Source organism: Haliotis asinina, chromosome 10 (genome assembly GCF_037392515.1).
Source record: "Haliotis asinina isolate JCU_RB_2024 chromosome 10, JCU_Hal_asi_v2, whole genome shotgun sequence".
Classification (NCBI taxonomy): domain Eukaryota; kingdom Metazoa; phylum Mollusca; class Gastropoda; order Lepetellida; family Haliotidae; genus Haliotis; species Haliotis asinina.
Window position 1 is genome coordinate 53,053,641 of NC_090289.1, and position 24,634 is coordinate 53,078,274.

General features: G+C 42.3%; 3 protein-coding genes across 5 annotated transcripts in view; 2 read left to right on the forward strand and 1 right to left on the reverse strand.

Moving 5' to 3' along the window:
* Positions 1–1,990: 1,990 nt before the first annotated feature.
* Positions 1,991–4,983, forward strand: LOC137298506 (uncharacterized). The gene is made up of 3 exons (XM_067830799.1): positions 1,991–2,156; positions 3,454–3,558; positions 4,202–4,983. The coding sequence occupies exons 1-3, from the start codon at positions 2,124–2,126 to the stop codon at positions 4,412–4,414; spliced, it is 351 nt and encodes a 116-aa protein (XP_067686900.1). The 5' UTR covers positions 1,991–2,123; the 3' UTR covers positions 4,415–4,983.
* A 2,437-nt stretch (positions 4,984–7,420) lies between these two features.
* LOC137298298 (fatty acyl-CoA hydrolase precursor, medium chain-like) lies at positions 7,421–19,131 on the forward strand. Its single transcript, XM_067830494.1, has 5 exons — positions 7,421–7,819; positions 9,944–11,442; positions 12,458–12,705; positions 16,054–16,088; positions 16,654–19,131. Exons 2-5 carry the CDS (start codon positions 9,971–9,973, stop codon positions 16,876–16,878), a joined length of 1,980 nt encoding a protein of 659 aa, XP_067686595.1. The 5' UTR covers positions 7,421–7,819; positions 9,944–9,970; the 3' UTR covers positions 16,879–19,131.
* Positions 19,121–24,634, reverse strand: part of LOC137298297 (N-acetylated-alpha-linked acidic dipeptidase 2-like) — a 32,311-nt gene continuing 26,797 nt past the window's right edge. For all 3 annotated transcript variants that reach the window (XM_067830492.1, XM_067830493.1, XM_067830491.1), the window contains exons 15-19: positions 21,830–21,919; positions 21,312–21,477; positions 20,256–20,340; positions 19,611–19,703; positions 19,121–19,371 (exon numbers count right to left, since the gene is read on the reverse strand). In XM_067830492.1, the coding sequence (XP_067686593.1) occupies positions 19,179–19,371; positions 19,611–19,703; positions 20,256–20,340; positions 21,312–21,477; positions 21,830–21,919 (627 nt within the window). In that variant the 3' untranslated portion in view covers positions 19,121–19,178. The remainder of the gene's footprint in view (positions 19,372–19,610; positions 19,704–20,255; positions 20,341–21,311; positions 21,478–21,829; positions 21,920–24,634) is intronic.

Consider the following 24,634-nt stretch of genomic DNA (forward strand, 5'->3'; position numbering starts at 1 on the left):
TAGCAGTCGATGTGAATCAACAGACATAAAAACAAAGTTGATATTTCTCGAGTTAGAAACACATAATCAGAGAATACTAGCAAAATACCCGTTCTCTATGGACTGGTAGACCCTTTATATTCCATCGTTTCATTACCTAACTTCATTCATTACGTGAAAGACTTCATGGTCATCTGGGGCGGTGGGTAGACTAGTAGTTAAGCGTTCGTTCTTTACGATGATGGCCTGGGTTCGACTGGCTATGTGGGTACAATGCATGAAGCCCGTTACTGGTGTCCCCCGCCGTAGAATTGCTGGAATATTGCTAAACGCGGTGTAAAACCATACTCACTCATGAACATCTCTAGACATAGTTGAAAACACTACTGGCAAACAAGGATATGTTGGACCGACGCAGAGAACCCGTTTACGACAAGTAGGCGGTGCTCGGCAATGAGCAAACCCATTCGGTTTGTGAAATGTAGAGCAGATATAGGCCAGTTCACGTGCAATTACATGACTATGAAATTTATTCTGCACGTAGGAATTTGCTGAGACAGGCCATGCGCTTCACCTATCGCACTACTCTTGATCGCGGACAACCTGGGGTCCGGCCTTCGCTCACAATGGTAAGCGCCAGTGGGCGGAACTCATACATGCTAATACGGGTCAATGGTCAGGTCAGTGCTCAACGTATCCTTGTTTGCCAGAAGGATTGTTACCGTATGCAATTGTCAAATTTGTCATGCTGATACAAAAATATACATACATGAAGATGTTTTACATCTGATTATTTATTCCAGTCGATTCTTTCATATCATCTTTTCACTTTTATGGAGCCACATATGGAGATCGTGAAGCTCACGATAATCAGGTCTAACAGTCTTGCCAGAAGGCTGCGCGGGATTAATGTTTGGGGGATTACGAGCACTGTGCTGCAGATTAATGGAGTGCGGTTAGTGCATGGCTCATGGCATTACTCATAGTGTGTTACAAAATAGGATTAATTTACCTTGTTTATCCACACAGTGCGTTATGACTGGCTGCGATCAGAGAACAATCATTCACGTTGACTCTGTCTGACTGATATTTCTTTCACTTGAGTCAAGCGATGGGATTACATGGGTACTATTTTGTTTATAGATTTTCAAGTGTTGGTGAACAAATTCAATGTCGACAGATGTAAAGTAGAGTGTAAAATTATCTCCCTTCTAACTTATTTATCGCATTCATTATAAATGGTTCTCTTCACCATTTGTGTTTACCACTTCCATAAAAGGTTGGTACCATGAAGAAGGAAGGCAGTTCTATAGATCAATATTTCACTTCACAGAGGGCAGCGTTCCTGTGTAAAGACTGACGCCATAAGCAAGCACTTAAAATTGCGTCTGAATCCTCATTCCAAATCCACGAAGAACATATGTTATGAATCCAGCAACAAATGTAAGGTATTTTATTACCTGCCACGTCGCCGTAGCTCATCAAGCATCACGTCATCTATCTAAACAAAAGAAAATACACATCTGGAGCTTTGGGCTATTTTGAAAAATACCAATGTAAAATTTCAGTAAAGTGGTTTGATACAGACGGGTCGATTATTTACAGGCCGCCGCTTTATGGCTGGAATATTGCTGAGTGCTGCTATAAACAAGAAGCAAACAAACAATTTTCATAACGGAATTTTAGTAGCTGTCTTTGTGTCATCAAACATTTTAGTTCTCGTCTAACAAACTCACCCTAGTAGAGTTTAGGTATAACAACAGAGGTCGCTTTGTGAATATGGGCTTACAAGTGAAAAGGGCAAGTTGGGTCCTGGGCTGTGTATAGCTATTCAGGACACGTGAATGATAGAACACATTGTTATCAAATTCTCTCTCAATCATTGCACATATACACACTCCAGCATGACAGGCAGGCTATTAAAAGTCATAACCCGGCTTTAGTCGCGACTGCCACTCATATTGTGCCGAGAGCTTTTCTGTCAACACACGCCTTGTCACCCCTTAGCAACGCTCGACGCTGGGACGCCATATTGGATCAATACAGTTCAAGTCAAGTTGGGGTGAAAGGAACACTGATTCCGTATTATGGTGGAATCTGTCCTAATAAGGGAGTAGAACAGCGAGACAGCAACAGCACTGAGGATGTGTCGGTGGGGATGTACGACGACGTCCACGGTGAGTTCAGCAGATTATGGCGGATATATATACCCGTGTGCTATAATCGTGTTATCACACTATCACCAGTCACCCGTCACTGACAGGTCACACTCCAGCACTGATTGCCAGGACGATGAGACACTGCACGCGAGACATCTCCCAGCACAGTGCTGTATGCCTGACACTTGTGTTACACAGTTAGTTTACAGTAGCAAAACATCTGCTCTAGTTATCTGTCCCGTCAGATGTTGATTGTCACATATACGATACGGTACTTTGACACTGGGACAGTTTAGCGATTATGGATAATTTAGGGAGGTGTGCGAAATAAGGGTGTAACCAGTGATCGAACTATCAATCAGCTGCTATTGACCGTTGCATGACCGGGATCTATTGCTGACAATATACAAACTGACATCGATACCATAGTACACTGCTATTTGAGCCTTTCCTTTAATACCTGTCTATAGTGGACTTGTATGGTAAAGCTACATTGTGAAAATAAATGTTATATTTGTCTGAGAGATAAAACAGTAATTGACACCTGCCTTGTCAACAAGCATGTTGTCCTATTGTTCCCATTCACACCTGGAAATATATCACTCCCGCATTCACTCGCTCCATTCTGACGTTGTATCCGTATTACTCACTTACATAACTCTAATCCTCCTGGAAAACTATCAAAATATCACCAACACACGCGTAACTCACCCAACACTTGGTAATATCAGACCACAAATCATTCGTCACAGTACATACACCTGGCAATTTCCCTCGCACCCTTCCTTCTCTCTCTCTCTCTCTCTCTCTCTCTCTCTCTCTCTCATGCCTGACAGTATATGACTCGATCATTCATTCACTCACTCACTCACACTCGCCTATGGCAGTGAGTTCCGGGCGTCAATTGTCGTAGCATACATGCTTGCCTATACCACCACCTCAGCCCACTCTGAGACTGCATGACGAACAACCCGGGTTTATTGATTACATCGATCAGTTCATGTGAACGCTACCCCAGCTTTCATACTTAACAAAAACTTTAAACAATAGACTGTTCGAGGTGGCCACATTCTTGTATTCCCATGACGCACTGTAGTTCTCAATAACACTTCGCCGTGGTTAATACTCTCTGCGAAGGATATTTTGACTGAGCAAGGCAAATTAAAAATTTGCAGTACAGCTTTACTTTATTCTTGAAATTCAAGCATGTATCGATATATTGTAAGTTTTTTTCTTGCTACGGTCCATGAATACTTATGTGGCGATACAGGACACGACGTCGCTGCTATGACACTTCTCGTTTGTTGTGCGACAGACCTATCAGTGCAAGTGGTGTGGGACCCGCTTCTGCAAGGAATGTTTGCGAGGAGACTTCTACGGGGAGATGTTCGAGCCGGGCAAGTGTCGCAGGTGCAACCAGGTGAGGGGAGCGTAAGTGTTGCTGTGTGAGGGGAGTGAAGTATTACTATGTGAGAGGGGTGAAGTGCTACTATGTGAGGGGAGTAAAGTGTTACTGTGTGAGATGAGTGAAGTGCTACTATGTGAGGGGAGTAAAGTGTTACTATGTGAGGTGAGTGAAGTGCTACTATGTGAGGGGAGTAAAGTGTTACTATGTGAGGTGAGTGAAGTGCTACTGTGTGAGGGGAGTAAAGTGTTACTATGTGAGGGGAGTGAAGTGCTACTATGTGAGGGGAGTAAAGTGTTACTATATGAGGGGAGTATAAGTGTTTATGTGAGAGGAGTGAAGTGTTACTATATGAGGGGAGTATAAGTGCTATTATATTATCTGAGTGAAGTGTTACTATATGAGGGGGGTGAAGTGTTTATGTGAGGGGAGTGAAGTGTTACTATATGAGGGGAGTATAAGTGTTACTATATTAGCTGAGTGAAGTGTTACTATATGAGGGGAGTATAAGTGTTACTATATTAGCTGAGTGAAGTGTTACTATATGAGGGGAGTGAAGTGTTACTATATCAGGGGAGTATAAGTGTTACTATATTAGCTGAGTAAAGTGTTATTCTTTGAGCTCCAGGGTCTGTATATCCCAATGATGTTTGTTCAGAAACGATGCCAAGGCGTCCGTGTGGAGTACGTGCCTCGACCCCCTCAGGAAGAGACTGGGGAGAAGGGGAAGGGAAAGGGGAGTGCAGCTGATAGGAGTCGCAGCAAAAGTCCTTCTAAAAAGGGAGGGAAAGACTCTAAAAAAACTGGCAGCAAAAAGGGCGGGAAGAAATCAGGGAAGAAAGGAGGAAAGAAGAAAAAGAAGAAGAAGTGAAACCGTCAGATGTGAGGTGTTTCTGAAGTCTCTGTACCTATGCCTGGGCAGTCACCGCTAATAGTTTACACAATGACATAGGACCATGTTATATTCTGTCCATTCAAATTAATGTTCAAACTAAATCTTCAACGCCATGTCCCGCGTGTGATGTATTGTACTGACGATGGGCTGCTCAACGTAGGTGACTTTACACATTCTTGTCGTTGCTATGGTAACGTGTGTCTGATTACGATGACAGCGCCTAAAAACCATTAGGTTTGTTGCCACGGTGATCCTCGTATGTGTTTTGCGTTGCTTCAGATCCTTCCTTGTAGAGTTGAAGAAAGACCGGGGCGATGTCTTACACCAACGCATACGTCAAGACTGTTTTTGGATGTGACCATTATAGTATTATGTAATGCCAAAACGTTCATTTAAAACGTTCTGTATTAAGAACGTATACATGTCTCCAACTGGGACTTTTCCTGTGATACGCAAATTTCTACACTGTATTATTATTATGCGTGTTGTTATTTATTAAACACGAGGCCTCGTCTGAGCAATACTGGGGAGTCTCTCAAATATGATTTAGTTGTTTATTTACTGAACAAAATAGAAAGAGATTTCAACTGTTTTGTGATCATAAATCAGTTTAGATGTTGGCGACCCCTGAAGGTCCCGGGGTAGAACAGGCCTTCAGCAACCCATGCTAGCCATAAAAGCCTACTATGCTTGTCGTAAGAGGCGACTAACGGGATCGGGTGGTCAGACTCGCTGACTTGGTTGACACATGTCATCGGTTCCCAATTGCGCAGATGGATGCTCATGTTGTTGATCACTGGATTGTCTGGTCCAGACTCTATTATTTACAGACCGCCGTCGTATAGGTGGCATATTGCTGAGTGCGGGGCAAAACTAAACTCACTCACTCACTTAGATGTTGGCATCGACTGTCTGGCATATGTTGTCATCGACTGTGTGATATATATTGGCATCGACTGTGTAATATAAGTTTGCATCGACTGTGTGATATAGGGTGGTATCGACTGTGTAATATATGTTGGCATCGAATGTGTCATAAATATTGACATCGACTGTGTAATATATGTTGGCATCAACTTTGTGATATATGTTGGCATCGACTTTGTGATATATGTTGGCAGTGACTGTGTGATATATGTTGGTGTCGACTGTGTAATATATGTTGGTATCGATTGTGTAATATATGTTGGCATCGACTGTGTGACATATGTTGTCATCGACTGTGTGATATATGTTGACATCGTTGTAGGTACACACAAATGACTTTGTGTGACGGTATTCACCATTTATGTCAAGACATAGACAGGTGGAAATACTGTGAAATACTTGCACTGTTGACAAGTTTAGGTATCCCCTGGCCAGTGTGCCCCACATCGGTGCCGTCACTTCAGCGTTTTCACATCACAGCAGACTACACGTGACAAGTTGGTTTGACATGCTGGGTCATGGGGATGTAGAAGAGACATGCTGACAGGTCATGGGGATGTAGAAGAGATGTCCTGACACATAGGGCTCCGGGACATTCTTACAGTACATGACTGATTTTTCAAACCATTCACCGACATACAGGCCATAGAGGTGCAGTTCAGTGAACATTGTTTCGAGCACAGACAAATAACGAACGTGTGTGGGTGAATGTGTTATTGAGGTTCGAACTCATTCCACACTTTGCCCAAAGTATGATTCCCTCACTACGATAGTTTATATCTATACTAGAATATATGCTTCCGTTGATAAAAGTAATCCTGTTTTGTTGCCAGGGGCCTAAGTACTGACAGACGCACTATTAACACACACATCATACGTGAGTGGTGTGGTGGCACAGTTTACAAAGCGCTCACTCTTTGTTCTACTTTGTTATCCGCTGTTATAACTCCATGAGGTAACTCTGTATACTGAAGGACAAAAGAAAGTGCTCATAATTTTGGTGGTGGGGAAAATGAAACAAACACGATCTGTTTTCTCCTTTGTAAACCATATATAACACGCATCAAAGTTGTGGTGTGGACAGGTTTGCAGTTTCGACGATTTTGTTTATCCTATTAACGTTTTGATAATGTAAATATTTGGTCGAACCGAAATTTAAAGAATGTACATTCTCCTCTGCACTTCTATATGCACCGAAACCTTGTGATAACGTGAGTGGATATGCGTTTACGCACTTTTTAATGTTATTCAATTCTTATCACACGAGAAGGCAGCACTACATCCCAGACAGGAACTGACCCCGGTTCTGAGGACGAGTGATTTAAGAGCAGGACCCACAACATTCATGTGTCAGGCCATCTCCACCTTGTCCAACACTACAACCTAGTGATGTTGACTGGCTCTGAATTTAAGCAGAACAAACAGCAGCATCAGCCACACCTAGACTGAAAACTGATAGTAATCAGTCCACAAAGAAATACAGACACCGCTTTTATCATAATTGTCTATAATACGGTTTTGTTATGACAAGGACACTGCACTGTAAATTATGAAAGCTAAATCAAATGTTGTCCTTTTAAGGTGGTATTTCTACTCAATTTTCCATTTATTCGAAATACAGTAGACACTGTGTAATCCGACGTTCTGTCTAATCAAACCATACGTGTTGGTACTGACGTATCCCCTGTTCTCCCATACTATCACAGAGTGTGCCTGGAGAAAGTGTCTTAGTCACGTTTAAGCGATTGTCTTTACATGAAAAAGAAGTAATTTAAAGATGATTCCTATTTCCCCCTAGGTATTCATGACCTTTCTAAATCAGTTTGTACTTTCCGAAACAAACAGTACTGTTATATATTTATGTCCTGATTATCACCCTCCCGTGATGGACAAGCCAGCACCTAGCTGTCCCCTCTAAACACAGGCTTGTGACACATGTGGCGATTGGAGCTAAGCTATTCAGAGAACAATTTTAATTTTATATCAGCTATATCAGGTTTGGAGCGTGGGTCAATGTTCTTTTGTTCTAACTGTGACTGGCGTGCTGACGTTCATCCCTTGCTTCAGGGTAATGACAGGGAGAACAACGGCTGCGTGTACACAGTTGAGTCTGAATGCGGGCACTGCGGCTTTCCTCCATGTCGGCGAGAGGCAGTGACACAGCAACATACAGACTGGGAATAACGTGGACTTTATGTAGTTAAGACAATACGCTGAATCAACAAGATACATACTGCTGTTGCTGTGGCTCCAGGCGGTGGAAACTGCTTACAGTGTCCTCGCAGGGGGCAGCTTGAGGTGCCTGTAGGACGCCCGTGCAAATAAACTGGCGCTGAGTGTTGATGGTCAGCTGTACGACTGGGCCAGCAGATACAGTGGTTGTTTCCACCGGTGCAGGAGCGATCTCCGTATAGGGTGCCACATACCCGGGACGAGAAGGAGCAAGTCCTTAAGGTAGGATTTCATTCTCCTTCTTTAATGTATGATACATACATTACGGTATTATATATATCAGGTTCCATCATTATAGAATGATACCAAGTTCCATATTTGAGGTAGCATATCAGGTAATATGACGATATACTACATACTATTATTGAGGTAGCATATCAGGTAATATGACGATATACTACATACTATTATTGAGGTAGCATATCAGGTAATATGACGATATACTACATACTATTATTGAGGTAGCATATCAGGTAATATGACGATATACTACATACTATTATTGAGGTAGCATATCAGGTAATATGACGATATACTACATACTATTATTGAGGTAGCATATCAGGTAATATGACGATATACTACATACTATTATTGAGGTAGCATATCAGGTAATATGACGATATACTACATACTATTATTGAGGTAGCATATCAGGTAATATGACGATATACTACATACTATTATTGAGGTAGCATGTCACACACCATCCTTCGGTGTGAAGCCTATAAGTTCTTTAAACCAGTTTTGAATAGTTTGGAATACCTTCCAGCCAGGAAATGTGCTGTGAGATGAAATCATGTAAAAAGAAAGAGACAGTTTTGTCCTTTGTACAACTAAAACAGAAATGCAGACATGTTTCATGCTACATCTACTAGATGCTTGGACTGCTTATTTTGTTATTTAGTAGAACGAGGAGCACATGCATAGGAAACAGAAATCGTTTTACATGTACAGGGATTGGTAAGTCTGTACAACAAAGATGTCCCCGTATGCCAAGACCGAGAACAACTTAGGTGACATGTGACAGAGAAAAGGCAGTTTAATTTATGGTGGTGGTCGATATAAATCTTACACATAATAATATACTTCAATATCACACACACGTAAATCATACATAATGTACACCAATAGCCCACATGTAAATCACATATAACATTCACCAATATTACACACACACACGCACGCACGCACGCACGCACGCACGCACGCACACACACGTAAAAGACGCATGATATACACCAGTATCACACACACACGTAACGGAAACATAATATACACCGATATCACACATAACATAAATTAATATCATGCATATGTAAATCACATATAACATACGCCAATATCACACGTAATTCACACATAACATTCACCAATATTACACACACGTAAATCACACATAACATACACCAATATCACACACATCATGTGACCGATAACACACGTACGTCACACATAAATATACACTGACATTACACACACACCTACGTCACACATATAATGTAAGCGATGTCAAACATACGCATGTCACACATAAATACACCGATATCACACACAAGTCGCACACATAATGCTATCGATATTTCATACGTCCATTACGCACACAATGTGCGCCGATATCCCCACACATACACGTGACATATATAATGTGCACCGACATCCCCTCTCCCCACACATACACATCACATACATAATGTGCGCCGATATCTCCTCTAACCACACATACACATAACATATATAATGTGCGCCGATATCTCCTCTCCCCTCTCCCTACACATACACATCACATACATAATGTGCGCCGATATCCCCTCTCCCTACACATACACATCACATATATAATGTGCACCAGAACCAGCATATGTACACAGTATACAGCCATCATCCACACACACACAAGCTAGACGTTCACTGTCAGTGTGAATGTCGGCACCACAGAGAGTGCTGTCGAACTTCCATGACAACCTGATGACCTGTACCGTTTAAAGGCCACAGGCACCTCAGCATGTACTGTCCTCGTTACACGCACAGTAAATCTGTGTTGACATTAGACACAGCTTCTATACAAGATATTAGCGTCATGTACGACACATCTAAGGACGTACACGTGGGATGAGAGTTAATACAGATCTGCTGAATGTATACGTATAGTCATGTCTACGACATGTTTCCGGGAGTTGATAGGCTTCATTGTGAACGAGGCTGTATTAAGACACGTCGCCTGGCGGGAAGCCGACCAAGGGGAAAATAGTTATGTTTCGTTCAGGAAAGTTCACATTTCGTTTTAAACATGTATGTTATACAGGAATAGAAATAATGTTCATCGGAAGTGTTTAATCTTTTCAGGTTGACCACGGAAAGGAACATTTCGAGATGGAGTCCATTATACCTGCATACATGGCAATATTATTAGTGTCGTCTGCTTCGGTACTAACTGAAACAGTGCAGACCAAGTATGGACGGTATATTGGTTTTATTGAAGACACAGAGTACGGAAATGTAACGCAGTTTCTGGGAATACCTTATGCTAAACCCCCTATTGGAGACCGACGATTCAGCGCCCCCGAGGCTCTCACTGGACAGGAGAACGTCACGTTCGATGCCGACCACTTCAAACCTGCGTGTGAGCAAAATGAAGCTATATTCAATAATATTTACGCCCCTCATTTGGCGAACAAAACCATGAGTGAAGACTGTCTGTACCTGAACATATATGTTCCCAGCAGTGTCGACAGGACGAGACAAGAACCATTAGCGGTGATGATCTGGCTACATGGTGGAGGGTTTCAGTTCGGAGCCGGGTCGCTCTTTGACGGATCTCGACTTGCACTAACTGGAGACGTGATCGTCGTCACCATCAACTATAGACTAGGGTTACTAGGTTTCCTTGGAACCGAGGACACAGTTGCAAGGGGCAACTGGGGATTGATGGACCAGCTGAGAGCGTTAGAGTGGGTGCAGATAAACATAGAACATTTTGGCGGCAACCCAGGGAATGTGACCCTTTTTGGTGAATCTTCCGGTGCATATAGCGTAGGACTTCACATCCTCAGTCCGCTCTCTCGTGGTTTGTTCAATCGAGCAATATCGCAGAGCGGGTCAGCCATTATGAACGGATTGAACAGACGGCCTCGAGAACGTGCTATCAAAGTCTCTCAGTACCTCAACTGTTCCAGTGGGAGTCTCTCCCAATCCAGCCTCAGCCTGGTCTGGTGTCTCCGGCACGCAGACGTGAAAGACCTCGTCAAAGCAGACGGCAGCATCACTTCATCATTGGCACCCTTCACTCCAACAGTTGACGGATACTTTCTTCCAAAGGAACCATTTGATATGATCAAACAGGGATTGTTTTCTGCTGTAGATTACATCATTGGCATGAACAGTGACGAAGGGTCAGCCACGCTGGACACCTTGCCTTCAGTGTTGTACGGCGAGGGGATGAACAGAGCCATGTTTGATACATTCCTGTCTCAGATCTTTATAGGCAGCTATCCATCGCCCCTCCCAGCACGTGTAACGGATGTCGTCTGGTCGACACTGCTTTCACACTACCTCCCAGACGACAACAACATGGCTGACTACAGACGACGCTACTTGGATGCCAGGAGGGACGTGTTTGTCGCCCAAACCCTTCAGTACGCCAAACACCACTCCGCCAAAGCCGACTGCTTTGTGTACTACTTCAACCACAGGTCGTCACGATCTCAGTACCCAGACTACATCCGGGCGGCGCATTCCGACGACCTGCAGTTTGTGTTTGGACGGATCCTGAATGTGGGCACACGTGAAGAAAAAGAGCTCAGTACTGAATGGATGGGAGCTTGGGCATCGTTTGCCAAATATGGGTATGAACACTATATTACTCCAGGTCCACGGGTCTCGTAATGCTATGGAGTGTAATAATATTATTAATTTGATTTGATTATTTTAATGATGGGTTAGCTTTTCTTTGCTGATCGGGGCAAAACAAAAATACAAAGAAAAGCAAAACTCAAACCAGTTTCCTTACAGTACAAAGCATTAGGATGTGTTATAATAGCTATCCACCTTGAGGATGCACTAGCCATATCTATGAACTATCTAATCCTCAACCAGCACACCTTGAGTTATATGAGAGAGAGAGAGAGAGAGACAGACAGAGAGAGAGAGAGAGAGAGAGAGAGAGAGAGAGATTTTAGCTTTACGCCGCACTCAGCAACATTCAAGCTATATGGCGGCGATGTGAACCAGACAATCGAGTGATCAACTGCATGGACATCGATCTGCGCAACTGGGAATACATATGTGTCAACCAAATCAGCGAGCCTGACCACCCGATCCCGTTAGTCGCAGCTTAAGACATGCATTGTCGCCTTTTGTGGCAAGCATGGATTGCTGAAGTCCTACCTATTCTACCCCGGGGCCTAGATTTTCGAATCTCTCTTAGCGCTAGATAGCCGTAAGTTAATGTTGATGCATGACACTTACGACTGTCTTAGCGCTAAGAGACCTTCGAAAGTCTAGGCCCGGATCTTTACGGGTAGTGTTATTAGATGAACAGTGGACCTGGTAATATTGAAGAGGGTCCTTTTCTATTTAAAAATTCCTGGATATATACAAACTGAAGAATATCCTTTGTGAAAGCCTTTTCTCTATTTTCGAGAAATGTTTGAAACAGCTTATTCGTTTCTCCCAATAATCGTCTTTTCGTTTGTTGTAGTTTTTGTTCTTCAGACTGTTTCGTTGATTGCAGAACACTGATGTCTAAGTTTCAAACATAATTACTGCTTATTCTTTATTTAGGTCAGCCAGAATCAGTAATGAATTACACTTACATCTGTAATACCATATGAAACTGTGTTTTGTATTATTCTTTTGCAGAAATCCCAACTTTAGCTCAAGTCAGATTGACTGGCAACGCTACAGTGAGTCAGCACGATCGTATTTGGAAATAACTGTTAATATGTCAGAGTCAAATTTGAAAACAAGACTTTTAGAAGGCGGGAGCATGCTATGGAATGATGTTCTTCCTGGAATAGTATCCATGGCAACAGGTCAAAGACAGCAGGTGTCAATGGTGGCCTCGGGCCCGGGAATGGTCGCTCTTCGACATAGTATGGCTGCTACAGGTAAACGCCACAGTTAGTAACAAACGATGGATTCTAATATAACCTTTAGACGGTTATGGCGTAAATGATTTATATAGATGTTTATATATTACTATATATGATATAATCGTGAGGATTGACTGAATGAATGTTCTTAGTGGTATTTTACAATGGGTTGGTTTACCGAAATATCACTTGGCACACAAGATGCAAAAATTGTCTCTCATCATTCAAGACATTACAATGAATTATCGTTTCTGTTGTTGAACTTGCACAAGTACAAGTAACGTCATTGCAAAGACTTATACAGTTCTAAACACAACATTGTCTTCAAGACATTTCAGATCTTTCCCGATATGGTTAGCCTTGTAGACTGTCACACTGTGAACTTCTACAATCAATCCTCCCGTGAGTTTGTTCAAGCTAGGAAGGTAGCACTAAATCAGCGATTGATATGTTACGAACGTTTCAGTCATATGCTCCCACTGACAAGCACTACACATTATCTTCCGCTGTAGCATGCACTAAATCATGTACCATGGTATGAAGGTGATAATATGTATTAACGTGATATGTGTGGCACTGATCATGTCATCCGGCTCGTCCCCAACCACCCTCAATATCTCCAGGGTATACGTTCTGATAAGTCTCCACTATAACCTGGATGCCTCTTCCCTGTAATCTTATTACCTCTCTTTGCTGGCTCCGCATTCTTACAGTAGCCAATCAGATAAGCCACCGAGCTTGCCAGTATCAACAAAGAGAGCGGACATAATGAGATCTTAGGTTTACGAGAGCTTTGTGAAACGGGGACCTTACTGGATTTAAGAGCCATCCAAGGGAGGTAATAAATTCATCGCGCTGTAGATGCATGCAGAGTATAGTGGAAATTTATGTGAACGTATACCTTGGAGATATCGAGGATTCTCCCCAACCGTCTGTAGCCGATCGTAACATTGCGGCTAGTTGGGTGGTGGGGTCAGCCTCACTTTCGGTCAGACTCACAGATTAAAGAACGAATAAACTCACATTTTGGGTACTCTTTTAACCATTAGATCTACATATGAGCGACTTGTGGTTAGTCCTAAGTGGAACACCAAATCCATTCTTTGAAAATGCGCAGTTAATTAATACCGATTAAAAGTTGCCAAAAAGTCGTCTGTTTCAATCTCGCCCGCAAACGAAATCACAGACAGGTTACGTAACTCTGTCGCCAGTGTACTGCTGCGAAATGCAGTGACGTCATGTGAGGAATGATTTTCAGTTACTAGTTGTATACAAAATTTGTAACAAGCTCGTCAATTCGCTGACGTCAGAAAAGATATGCCGAAACGTTGTGTTGCCGTCTAGAATGCATCCAGGTGTGTATGGCGTCCCCATGCACAGATTTCCACCGGACCTTCTGTTTGTGCTAAATATGCTGTGTGTGAGTGCGGAGCGAGCGTTGTGGAAACCTGTACGCATTAAGTGGGATGGTTCGACACCTACCTCGCTTCACAGAAAGAATATGCTATTTAGATTTGTTTCACTGATTGAAAAAATATCAAAACTATACTTACTAGTTGTAGTGAGTGTTGGTTGAACAAAAAGATTTAGGATGGCACAACTTTTAACATAACGATTTCTTCCTCGGAAGCGAGGTTGGGGTCGAAGTGACAATAATATTGTAATATTGTCATGTTATCGCCCACATCGGTCCCAAGAGTGAAATCGTTATGTTATAAGCAATGTCATGCAAAATCCTATTGTATATCAATCAAATACATATTTTAATACCCGCAGAAAGTAGTTTAGATTTTGTAATTCGGTGAAAACAATCCTAAATAGCACTATTTGCAGACTGGCAGATGTTCGCAAAAGGGCGCCGTCATTCTTTAATATAGTGGCGTTATGATCCCACGTCAGTGTGTGAATCAGTTAGATTGTGGTTTGTTTTCATCAAGTTAAATGATCAAAACTACTTACTACTCGCGGGTAAATATGTTTTTGAATGACAATGACAATACTTTAATACCGCGAGGAGAATTCGTTTTACATTTGAAAGTGAACACATATGAGATAGTTAAAACATAAATAACTACATACAGATTAAGATACATAAAACGACAACAAAGACATACAGTCAACAGTCATTTAATGGCGGATACTTGATGGAATAAAAGAATTTTGAACTCTTTTAGTTTTAAAACAGGGCATTTGGTAACGCCGCCCTGAGGTAAAAGATTGTATTCTTGGGATAAAATGTGACTTGGATCTGATAAAATTCTCTCAGCGAGATTAACAGCACGGTCATTAATGAGGGATTGTAAAGATGAAACAGAAATTCCAGAAATCTTGGTTGCCATAAGAAATTTTTTGTTAAGATGAGGCTTGCTTTTGAGGTTAAGAGAACCGTACCAACACTGTTGGAACCCTTGTCAGTGTAGATTGTCACATCAACTCAACAAAGTATAAAGATATACTGGACAGCAACATTTGGTCAGTAATAGCCAAAGTGTCCAGGCTACAAGGACAGTTACATGAAATAAAAACCAAGCAGGATCTGATAGATCACGTTCAAGGTATCTGGACATCACTTCCTCCAGAGTACATAAAATCACTGTATTCTACTCTATCTAAGGGACTGGGGGCTGTACTTGCAGTAAATGACTATATTACTAAATACTGAAAATATCAGGTTAGTGACTTAAGGCATTATTTTGAACTCAAACTTTGTTTACATCCCATCATAGAAGACGAAAATTATAAGACGGCCATTTTGTGAACTTTGATATGACACATGAGTGTAGGTATACTCCACATTGCGTCACGGAGGCGCTCCCCTCTGCATGTTCACATTTCGTTTGAAAAGAATTGAGCACTGCTAGGGGCGATTTAAGGTAATTAGATGTCAAAATGAGTAGTCTTAATGACGGGACTTCATCAACAACGATGTCAATAAATGATTTATGTATTTGTACCCCACCCCCAATAGAGTACACATGATATTTCAGTCTCCGTACCCCGACGATATCGATACTTTCAGATGCTGTTTAACTGTTCACTGACCACCATGGTATTAAATATGCAATGTCTTGTATGTGGTGGTCAGGTAGTGCAATTTCAACGCTGATTTTGCTTGAGAAGTGTTTAGAGTAGATCAGTACACGGTGTAGTTCATAGCAAGAAATAAGTAGTAAAAGAAAGCTACGCCACATTTGTGCGGCGGAAGCGGCAGGTTTACCCTTACTTTTCACACAAGAACGTCATCTTACATTCATGTTACTTCCACTGCTGATCTGTCGTGTATGGCAAATGGAATACGAGTTGGCATCATATTGCTGACTGTCACCAATACAAACAACATAACACCCTTGTTCTTTTTTGCAGACAGCGACAAGGACTGGGGGATGAGTACCCAGCAGGTATGTGCACCTACGTACAGCCACTGAAGGTCAGAGCCACGTTTCACCAAGTTCTGGTCTATACGCCTAAGATCTCGTAACATTTATCGTCGCATTTGTAATTTCTACGTTTCAGTATAGGAGGTACGAATGCTACGAGAAAAGTTACAAGACCTTGGGCGTACGAGGGATTTGTGAGACGGGGCTCAGAACAGGTGGTTCAGTGGTCAAGGTTGTTAATTTGACCACGCCATAGAACAGACGACCGGGTGTGTGTAACTCATCTGAATGATTTACTTTAATGTCCGACTGGAAAGTGACAAACTACCGACAACAACATGAATGACGTGGGTGGTTGTTGTCATAGCTGTAACAATATATAATCATAGTTTCTCATCACATTACTGGAAAACCTTGTAATTAAAGACTAGCCCCCAGGGTCTAAAGAATATAGAACTATGTTTCTTTCAGGATTTTATGAGAGGTGGTGGAAAGCAAAACTTCTTTAACGCTGTATCCATCATTATCATGTTATTTATTTGTAAGAGGACATCACAGTTTGTGTAATGCCATGCTTTGTTTACAGGCCGAGGAAGTCATGTTGAGTTTGATTCTCATTGTCACCTTCCTTGTGGTTGTGTGCGCAGCATTGGTGCGGATGGTGTGTTACGTCGACAAAAAGCGAGTTCCGCCATCAAGGAGTTTCGTGAACGAAGCCTACGACTTGAAAGTGTTTCACAAATGTTCCAATGTAGACAAGGTTAGAGCTGGATGTCCCCATAAAAGCATGGAGAGTGCAACGAAGTTATGACGCCTGATCGTAATAATTGCAACTTAGTAACTTTTCATCTCAGCTAGCCACCTCATCTCAACTAGCAACTGTTTTCATTCATGTTACATCATGGGAGACATCATAGATATCGCGTCGCATAAGTAAAGGATGAAAGTGTTTCTGTACATTGTTTCCTGCAGATCAATGTAAACTGTTTTGGTTTACCGTTTATGCTGAGGAAACAATGCGGCAGTCTGGGAACAGTCTGCAGTGTAAATATGTGTATTACTACGCTACTGCTAGCGGAGGTATACTAGCCACATAAAGAAACTGTGCATTGTCAAAATATTATCCCAGTTGATAAGTACGACAACAATGTCAAGAGTACATATAAACTTTAATGGAGGGATACCATAACGGGTCGGGAGAATTTCAATTTAAAGTCAGTCACAATGTCGTCACATGTCCACAAGCGGATCAGGGGTCAAACGACCATGTCAAAAGCTCAATAACGGATATGTCCACCATCGGCATTGAGCAGTGCATCAACGACACATAGAGCCAATCAAACGTGCATGGAAGGCTTGTTTGATGTCACTCCAGATTCTCTCACGTTCAGTTGCAAGGTCAAGGACGTTATCTGGCGGGTGAGGAGGACGGCGTAGACGTCGATCCATTTCATGCCAAACATGCTGTATCGGGGAGAGATCCAGTGAAGTGGAGGCCAAGGCAGTAAGTTAACGCTGTGGTGTTGCAAGAAACCCACAGCAACTCTTGCCGTATGAGAGCAGGCATTGTCCTGCCGGAATGTTAACCCAGGGCCATGACGTTGCAGAAAAGGAAGTGCCACAGATCGAAGAATCTGATCCCAGTAGCCCATACCAGTTGACCAAAGGAGTTGTTTGGCGTGTCGTTATTCCACCCGAAATCGGCGTGGTCTGATCCCGTGTTGACGTAAACAATTTCGAACTGTGTTGGGGTGAATACAGCAAAGTCCTGGGGTGGTTCGGGGGGTCATCACTGCAGTTTGACAACTGTGGCGAGGGTGGGTCACCCTTCTTTATCTGTCCAGTCTTGGCGTTGTTACACGTGGACGCCCAGAACGTGACTGATCGATGACGTCAGTTGTGTTCTGGTAGCGTCTCATCAGTACAGAAATGTGCAGCCACTTGTTGAGACATTCCCTCACGGACCATCCCAGTGACCTTATGACGATGTACAGACGTTAGCCTTGGCTTGCTTTGCGTTTCAATAGCCGTTAATTTATTTTAACTATCGCAAGGGCAGGGGTTGAGCATTCCAAATTGACTGTATTGTGTGGCATACATTTGCTCTGTGTCTCTTTCCGGAATGCACGAGCAACAACGTATTGCACGTCTCAAGGACGAAACCACTGACGTCACGGAACGTGGCACGTGCATGCATGTTGGATACATGTCACTAATCTGAGTTTAAATCCTTAAGTGTCTACACAGGTTTGACATATTCAGATTATACATTTTTGAATACACAGTTTCTTTATGAATCTAGTATATAACGGGGTGGCGTAACACAGTCAGAAGATCTGACTGCATGCGGAAAGTCTTTACGGCAGCTCATGAGGCACCAATGCAGCAATTTACAATGGCCTCGGATACCGCGAGTAGTGACTTGTAACCTGTTATGTCCATAACATTCGTATTTAGGGTGCGGACTATTTGTATATTCATGATATCGGTCATCTCGCCTTATCCATGATGACAATCATTTGGAATTACTTGTTTATTTTTCATCATGTCATTAACTTTTACATATATAGTTTTCATTCATGATGGTAGTGTTTTGTTTTTATTATTTTTATCCTTTATACGGCCATACCCACGGCGTCCTGTGTCATTTAATTTGTAACGAAGGGAATGTTACGAAGTGCTTTTATAAATAAAAAGTTTCCTGTCAGGGCAATCTGAACACACAGTCTTTTCTCGACCGAACCAAAGCATGTCCCCAGGGAATCTCACTGGAATAAAGTAGGATTGTAAGGCTTTTGGACTGTCCAGTATAGAGAGGTAATTGTGTCGTTGTGCCGGATACCTGATGTCTGATGCCACAATGGACACCACATAAATCGTAGCTTTGTGGTAGCTGGTATTTAACTTCGCTCACCAAATCTGAAACATTGAGTTTCGATCGTGGAAACATGTTCCCCAAACAAGACTCAGGACGATTTTCAGAATGGTATCGAGAAACCTGTTTAGGCTTGACATGTATACCCATGTTATAATAAACTTAACACCCAAGAATCACCTTTTCAAAGAGTTCAGATTTTATTTTAAAAAGTTTGTGTCCATCTTTTTCCTTTTTCACATAAAATGTACAACGTCACGCAGTGTCGATGTCGCTGATTGGATGGTAAAGAGTATGACCGAGAAGTGCTGCTTGACCTTCTCCCATTGGCTGGTGTCAGACTCTTCAATATCGAAAAGGAGATCAACCAGACCTGGGAACGAGGCTCCAGCATATTGGTTATGGCTGCTCGGTGCAAACAGGATATGTCTGTGCATACAAAGAGCGGAATTGAGAGGACATGTAGTAACAATTCATCGTTAATTCATCGGATTATTCCCAAAGTTTAACACTTGAAGGCGTGGCCTTATACAGATAACCATATCTTTGTTGTTACTGATTTCTCACTGTGACCGTTAGAGCCGGATACAGCTTTTTGAAAATGTCAGACAATAACTTATTTGTCCGAAGTGAATTAGTTTTGCAAATTCCTAGTCAAGGCTACGAACCTGTAGTAACTCCGGTCAGGGAGTCCATGAGGGTCGAGGAACGCTCTCTCCAGTTGAAGAAGCTGGTCATTCAGCTTGCGGACGACTAGGGGTCTGCAGACACGTGTAGATGTAAGGATTTGAAAAACCGTACAACTGTCGTAACATTCGCTTACGGCTGGCGTAAGGTACACTTTGACTACATATTTACGACTGTTGCAATGTACACTTTGAATACACACTTACGACTATCTTAACGTATACTTTCAATACAGACCTGTGACTAACGAAACTTTGAATACATATTTAAGTTTGACGTAACAAACACAACTGACACTCACTGACGATATACTATCATTTTGACTCTCGTGATATGTAATTTGAACAATGCGTCTGTGAAGAGATTCAACATCTGTAAGGCATAATTTTAGCTCAAATTAATTATTATCGTATCACAAATTTGAACACGGGACCACAACTGTAAATTTGTCATTTGACAAGCAGCTGCCATAGATCTCTTTTGGAGCTCATAACTGGGGCTTCTGGTATGAAGAAATAATCAGAAAAGTCGTAATAATCCGAAAAGCAAGACCCCCGGACCCTGAGAGTGGGCAGATGGGTTGTCGTAACCATTCCGTTTTGGACACATAGCTGTTTGTAACGTACTTGGATGTGTTAGTGTTGGCCACTTGCGACATGAAACTGGCCGCCGCTTCCGTGAACTCATCTATGACTTGTGTCAGATTGGCGTCTGGGGAAACAGAAACACAGCTATGGATCATTGCTAGAATGGCAGGATATTTATGTAAGGTGTAAAACGGAAGGGAGGAGGAAACAATACGGAGACTGCTATACGACGGCAATATATGACTTGTACGGGGAAGCAAATAAATTAAGCTTTGGTCAATGTCGAGAGCGACTGGTGGCAGAAAGTTATGACAAATTTCTCCCTTGGTGGTTCACAGGTTTCGTTTCATTCAAACACAATCGGGATGGTAAAGTATCTAGAAGACTGGTTGTATTTGGTATGACTTTTGTATGCATGTGTTGCATATTTACTTATCTTGTATTGTTTAGATGAGTATGAATATGTAGCTGACACTCCATGTCAGTTATGAATAACAAGAAATAACATCGCAACAATGAGAAACAAGTCAGACGTAAAATAACCAAGAGGTGAAACAGTAAAATTGAAACGTGAAATGTGGTGTTTTGAGACAGGGTAGTGGTGGGATATGATGTAGGTGAAAATGATACAACCGAAACAGAGAAGACGTGCATGTGAAGGTGTGAAATATGGTAAAGGTGAAACATGGTAAAGGTGAAATAAAGTGAAGGTGAAACAAGTTAAAGGTGAAAAATAGTGAATATGAAGCATGTTAAAGGTGAAATAAAGTGAAGGTGTAACATGTTAAAGGTGAAATACAGTGAAGGTGAAACATGTTAAAGGTGAAATATAGTGAAGTTGAAACATGGTAAAGGTGAAATACAGTGAAGGTGAAGCATGTTAAAGGTGAGATATGGTGAAGGTGAAGCGTGTTAAAGGTGAAATAAAGTGAAGGTGAAGCATGATAAAGGTGAAACATAGTGAAGGTGAAACATGGTAAAGGCGAAATATAGTGAAGGGGAATCACTGTATTCGGATTAAACAGAAGAGATGAAACACCGTGTGTGAGAACCGAGAAAAATGTGAAAATAGCTTGTACATGTGAAATATCTTACTATATCCCGGCAGGTTTTTGTCAAGGACGTCCCCCATGTCGACTTCAAGTTGCTCCTGGAGTCGGGACATGGTCTCGGCGTAATCAGACAAGTTGAAGGGCAATATGGCGGAGTCTGTAAGCTCTAGTGCCACTGCCAGCCACAGCTGACCAATTGCTCGATGGTACTGTTGAGAGATAGACGATCACGAGGATAATGTTCTACAAACATTGTTTCTATTCTAACAGTAAGAACACGGTATCAATCTCGAACACAACGATTTGAGATTCTGATAATCTAAAAAATATTGAGGACATCAAGAGGAAATGCGAAATGGCAGTGGACTGCCGAGCAATGTAGACAGAGGGTTACTTTACTGGGCTTACCATTACCAGCTATGCGTGGTGGATCTCACACAGGTTGGAGTATATCCAGGAGTTTGAGAAGTTCAATACAGTCTCATAGTATTTCCTTTTACAATGACGACTATCTACAGCATTGCATTAACATAACAGGCATTAACTTCGTTTTGTTTTTACCGTAAAGTTCCCATCCACGAAATTCTTGACGGCGTAGAATGTCTCGTATTCTGAGTGGTACAGGGGATATGTAGGTATGTCCCACTTGGTCTGAAACAGACTGACCTTCAAATGGAGGTACATGACAACACCAACTGGATGAAACTTACAGATTAATCACAAGCACAGTCGTAGCATTTCAAATGTATCGGTTCGACCACCAATAACCTAAAGACAGTGAAACGCGGGAAGGTGAATATGAGAGAGCTGAAGAGAGGCTGTAGGTAAAACATAAGGGAGAAGCATGGTGGGAGGTGAAACACGAGGTTGGTAAAGAGTGTCGGGAGGTGAAATACGAGGTTGGTAAAGGGTGTCGGGGGGTGAAACACGAAGTTGATAAAGTGTGTCGGGAGGTGAAACACGAGGTTGGTAAAGTGTGTTAGGAGGTGAAACACGAGGTTGGTAAAGTGTGTTAAGAGGTGAAACCTGAAGTTGGTAAAGTGTGCTGGAGGTGAAACATGAGGTTGGTAAAGTGTGTTAGGAGATGAAACACGAGGTTGGTAAAGTGTGTCGGGAGGTGAAACAGGAGGTTGGTAAAGTGTGTTAGGAGGTGAAACCTGAAGTTGGTAAAGTGTGCTGGAGGTGAAACATGAGGTTGGTAAAGTGTGTTAGGAGATGAAACACGAGGTTGGTAAAGTGTGTCGGGAGGTGAAACAGGAGGTTGGTAAAGTGTGTTAGGAGGTGAAACACGATGTTGGTAAAGGATGCCGGGAGGTGAAACACGAGGTTGGTAAAGTGTGCCGGAGTTGAAAAACGAGGTTGGTAAAGTGTGTCGTTAGGTGAAACACGAGGTTGGTAAAGGGTGTCGGGAGGTGAAACACGAGGTTGGTAAAGTGTGGCGGAGGTGAAACACGAGGTTGGTAAAGTGTGTCGGGAGGTGAAACGCGAGATTGGTAAAGGGTGCCGGGAGGTGAAACACGAGGTTGGTAAAGTGTGTCGGGAGATGAAACACGAGGTTGTTGGTAAAGTGTGTTAGGAGATGAAACCTGAGGTCGGTAAAGTGTGCCGGGAGGTGAAACACGATGTTGGTAAAGGATGCCGGGAGGTGAAACACGAGGTTGGTAAAGTGTGCCGTAGATGAAACACGAGGTTGGTAAAGTGTGTCGGGAGGTGAAACACGAAGTTGGTAAAGGGTGTCGGGAGGTGAAACACAAGGTTGGTAAAGTGTGCCGGGAGGTGAAACACGAGGTTGGTAAAGTGTGTCGGGAGGTGAAACACGAGGTTGGTAGAGTGTGAGGAGGTGAAACCTGAGGTTGGTAAAGTGTGCCGAGAGGTGAAACACGAGGTTGGTAAAGGATGCCGGGGGGTGAAACACGAGGTTGGTAAAGTGTGCCGGAGATGAAACACGAGGTTGGTAAAGTGTGTTAGGAGGTGAAACAAGAGGTTGGTAAAGTGTGTTAGGAGGTGAAACAGCAGTTTGGTAAAGCGTAATAGAGGTGAAACACGAGGTTGGTAAAGTGTGTTGAGCGATGAAGCACGAGGTAGGTAAAGCACAGTAGGAGGTGAAACCTAATTACATGAAGCACATTGACAGATAAAACACAATCAACGTAAAGTGCCTTGGGAAACAACGAATGGGTGTGAGTGTTTTACGGCACGTTTAACAATATTCCAGCAGTAATTCGGGCGCAACCCAAAACTGGGATGTATATACTGTGTGCATATGGAGAATCGAACCCACATCTTAGGAGTGACGAGCGACGAACGCTTTAACGCCCCAAACCCCAACCCATGCACTCCGAACCCAGGCACTCCCAACCCGTTGGGAGAAGAACCGATCTAGAGTTAAAGCCTGGGTGGAGGTGAAACATGAAATAGGTGAAGCATGGTGAGGCTAAAGTGGAAAGTGAGGAAAGCCTTGCTTGATAACCGTATATGGATCGATACCGAAATATCGCTTCAATAGTGCGTTTAAGAAAGTCACATTTGTCATAAATTGTTACCCTTTGTTACCCGTCAACTTCTAATGAGCAAATCAACTTTAAGCAGTCTTAAATTCTCATAAACCCTGCATATCGTCACACATAATCACATAACAGGTACAACAGCATACTTCATACATACGAGAGGATATCAAAAAGTAGTAAGCCTCACCTCGACAATGCTATAAATGCAGCTGTTTTTATGTTATATTTTTCTGCATAACATCTGTCAGTCTCAAGACAAAATTGGTTCGCTATGTACCAGCCTTACGATCCCCAGTTTGTTTGACTTTATTTTTAAAACCCGCTAAATCTGCAATATATGCATCACACACTTCAAGAAACAAATATGCAGGAAACATTTCGAGTGTTTGAGGTCGCTAAAATCAAACTTGTATATTAAAGTGCATAAAAAGGCATTTGAAACTACAATCATTTGTTAAAGGGACATATTCACTGAAAGAGCTTGTCTTGGAGATACTGCACACCCCCTTCAAGATGATCTCATCATAAGGACATAACGGATTCTAATGTTTTCACTATTCATACATGATGCCAAGGGTTTCAGCTAAATGCTGGATGGTCACACAAGAATCAGCTCCCAATATACTATAAACACCGGCAACTTGAATATCTGGACACAATGTTTGCGAAAGGTAAAAGTGGAGGTGTCCTAGAAAAACAGCCCCTGTCTAAATCTAAATCAAGCAATCTTTGTCTGTTGGTTATGACGGAAATACATTCGATACCATTCAGAACATACTTTATATGATATTATCTGAGGGCATACCATTATCCATGAGGTACCAAATGACGTATCGTTTCCTTTTTCGCAATTATTTTA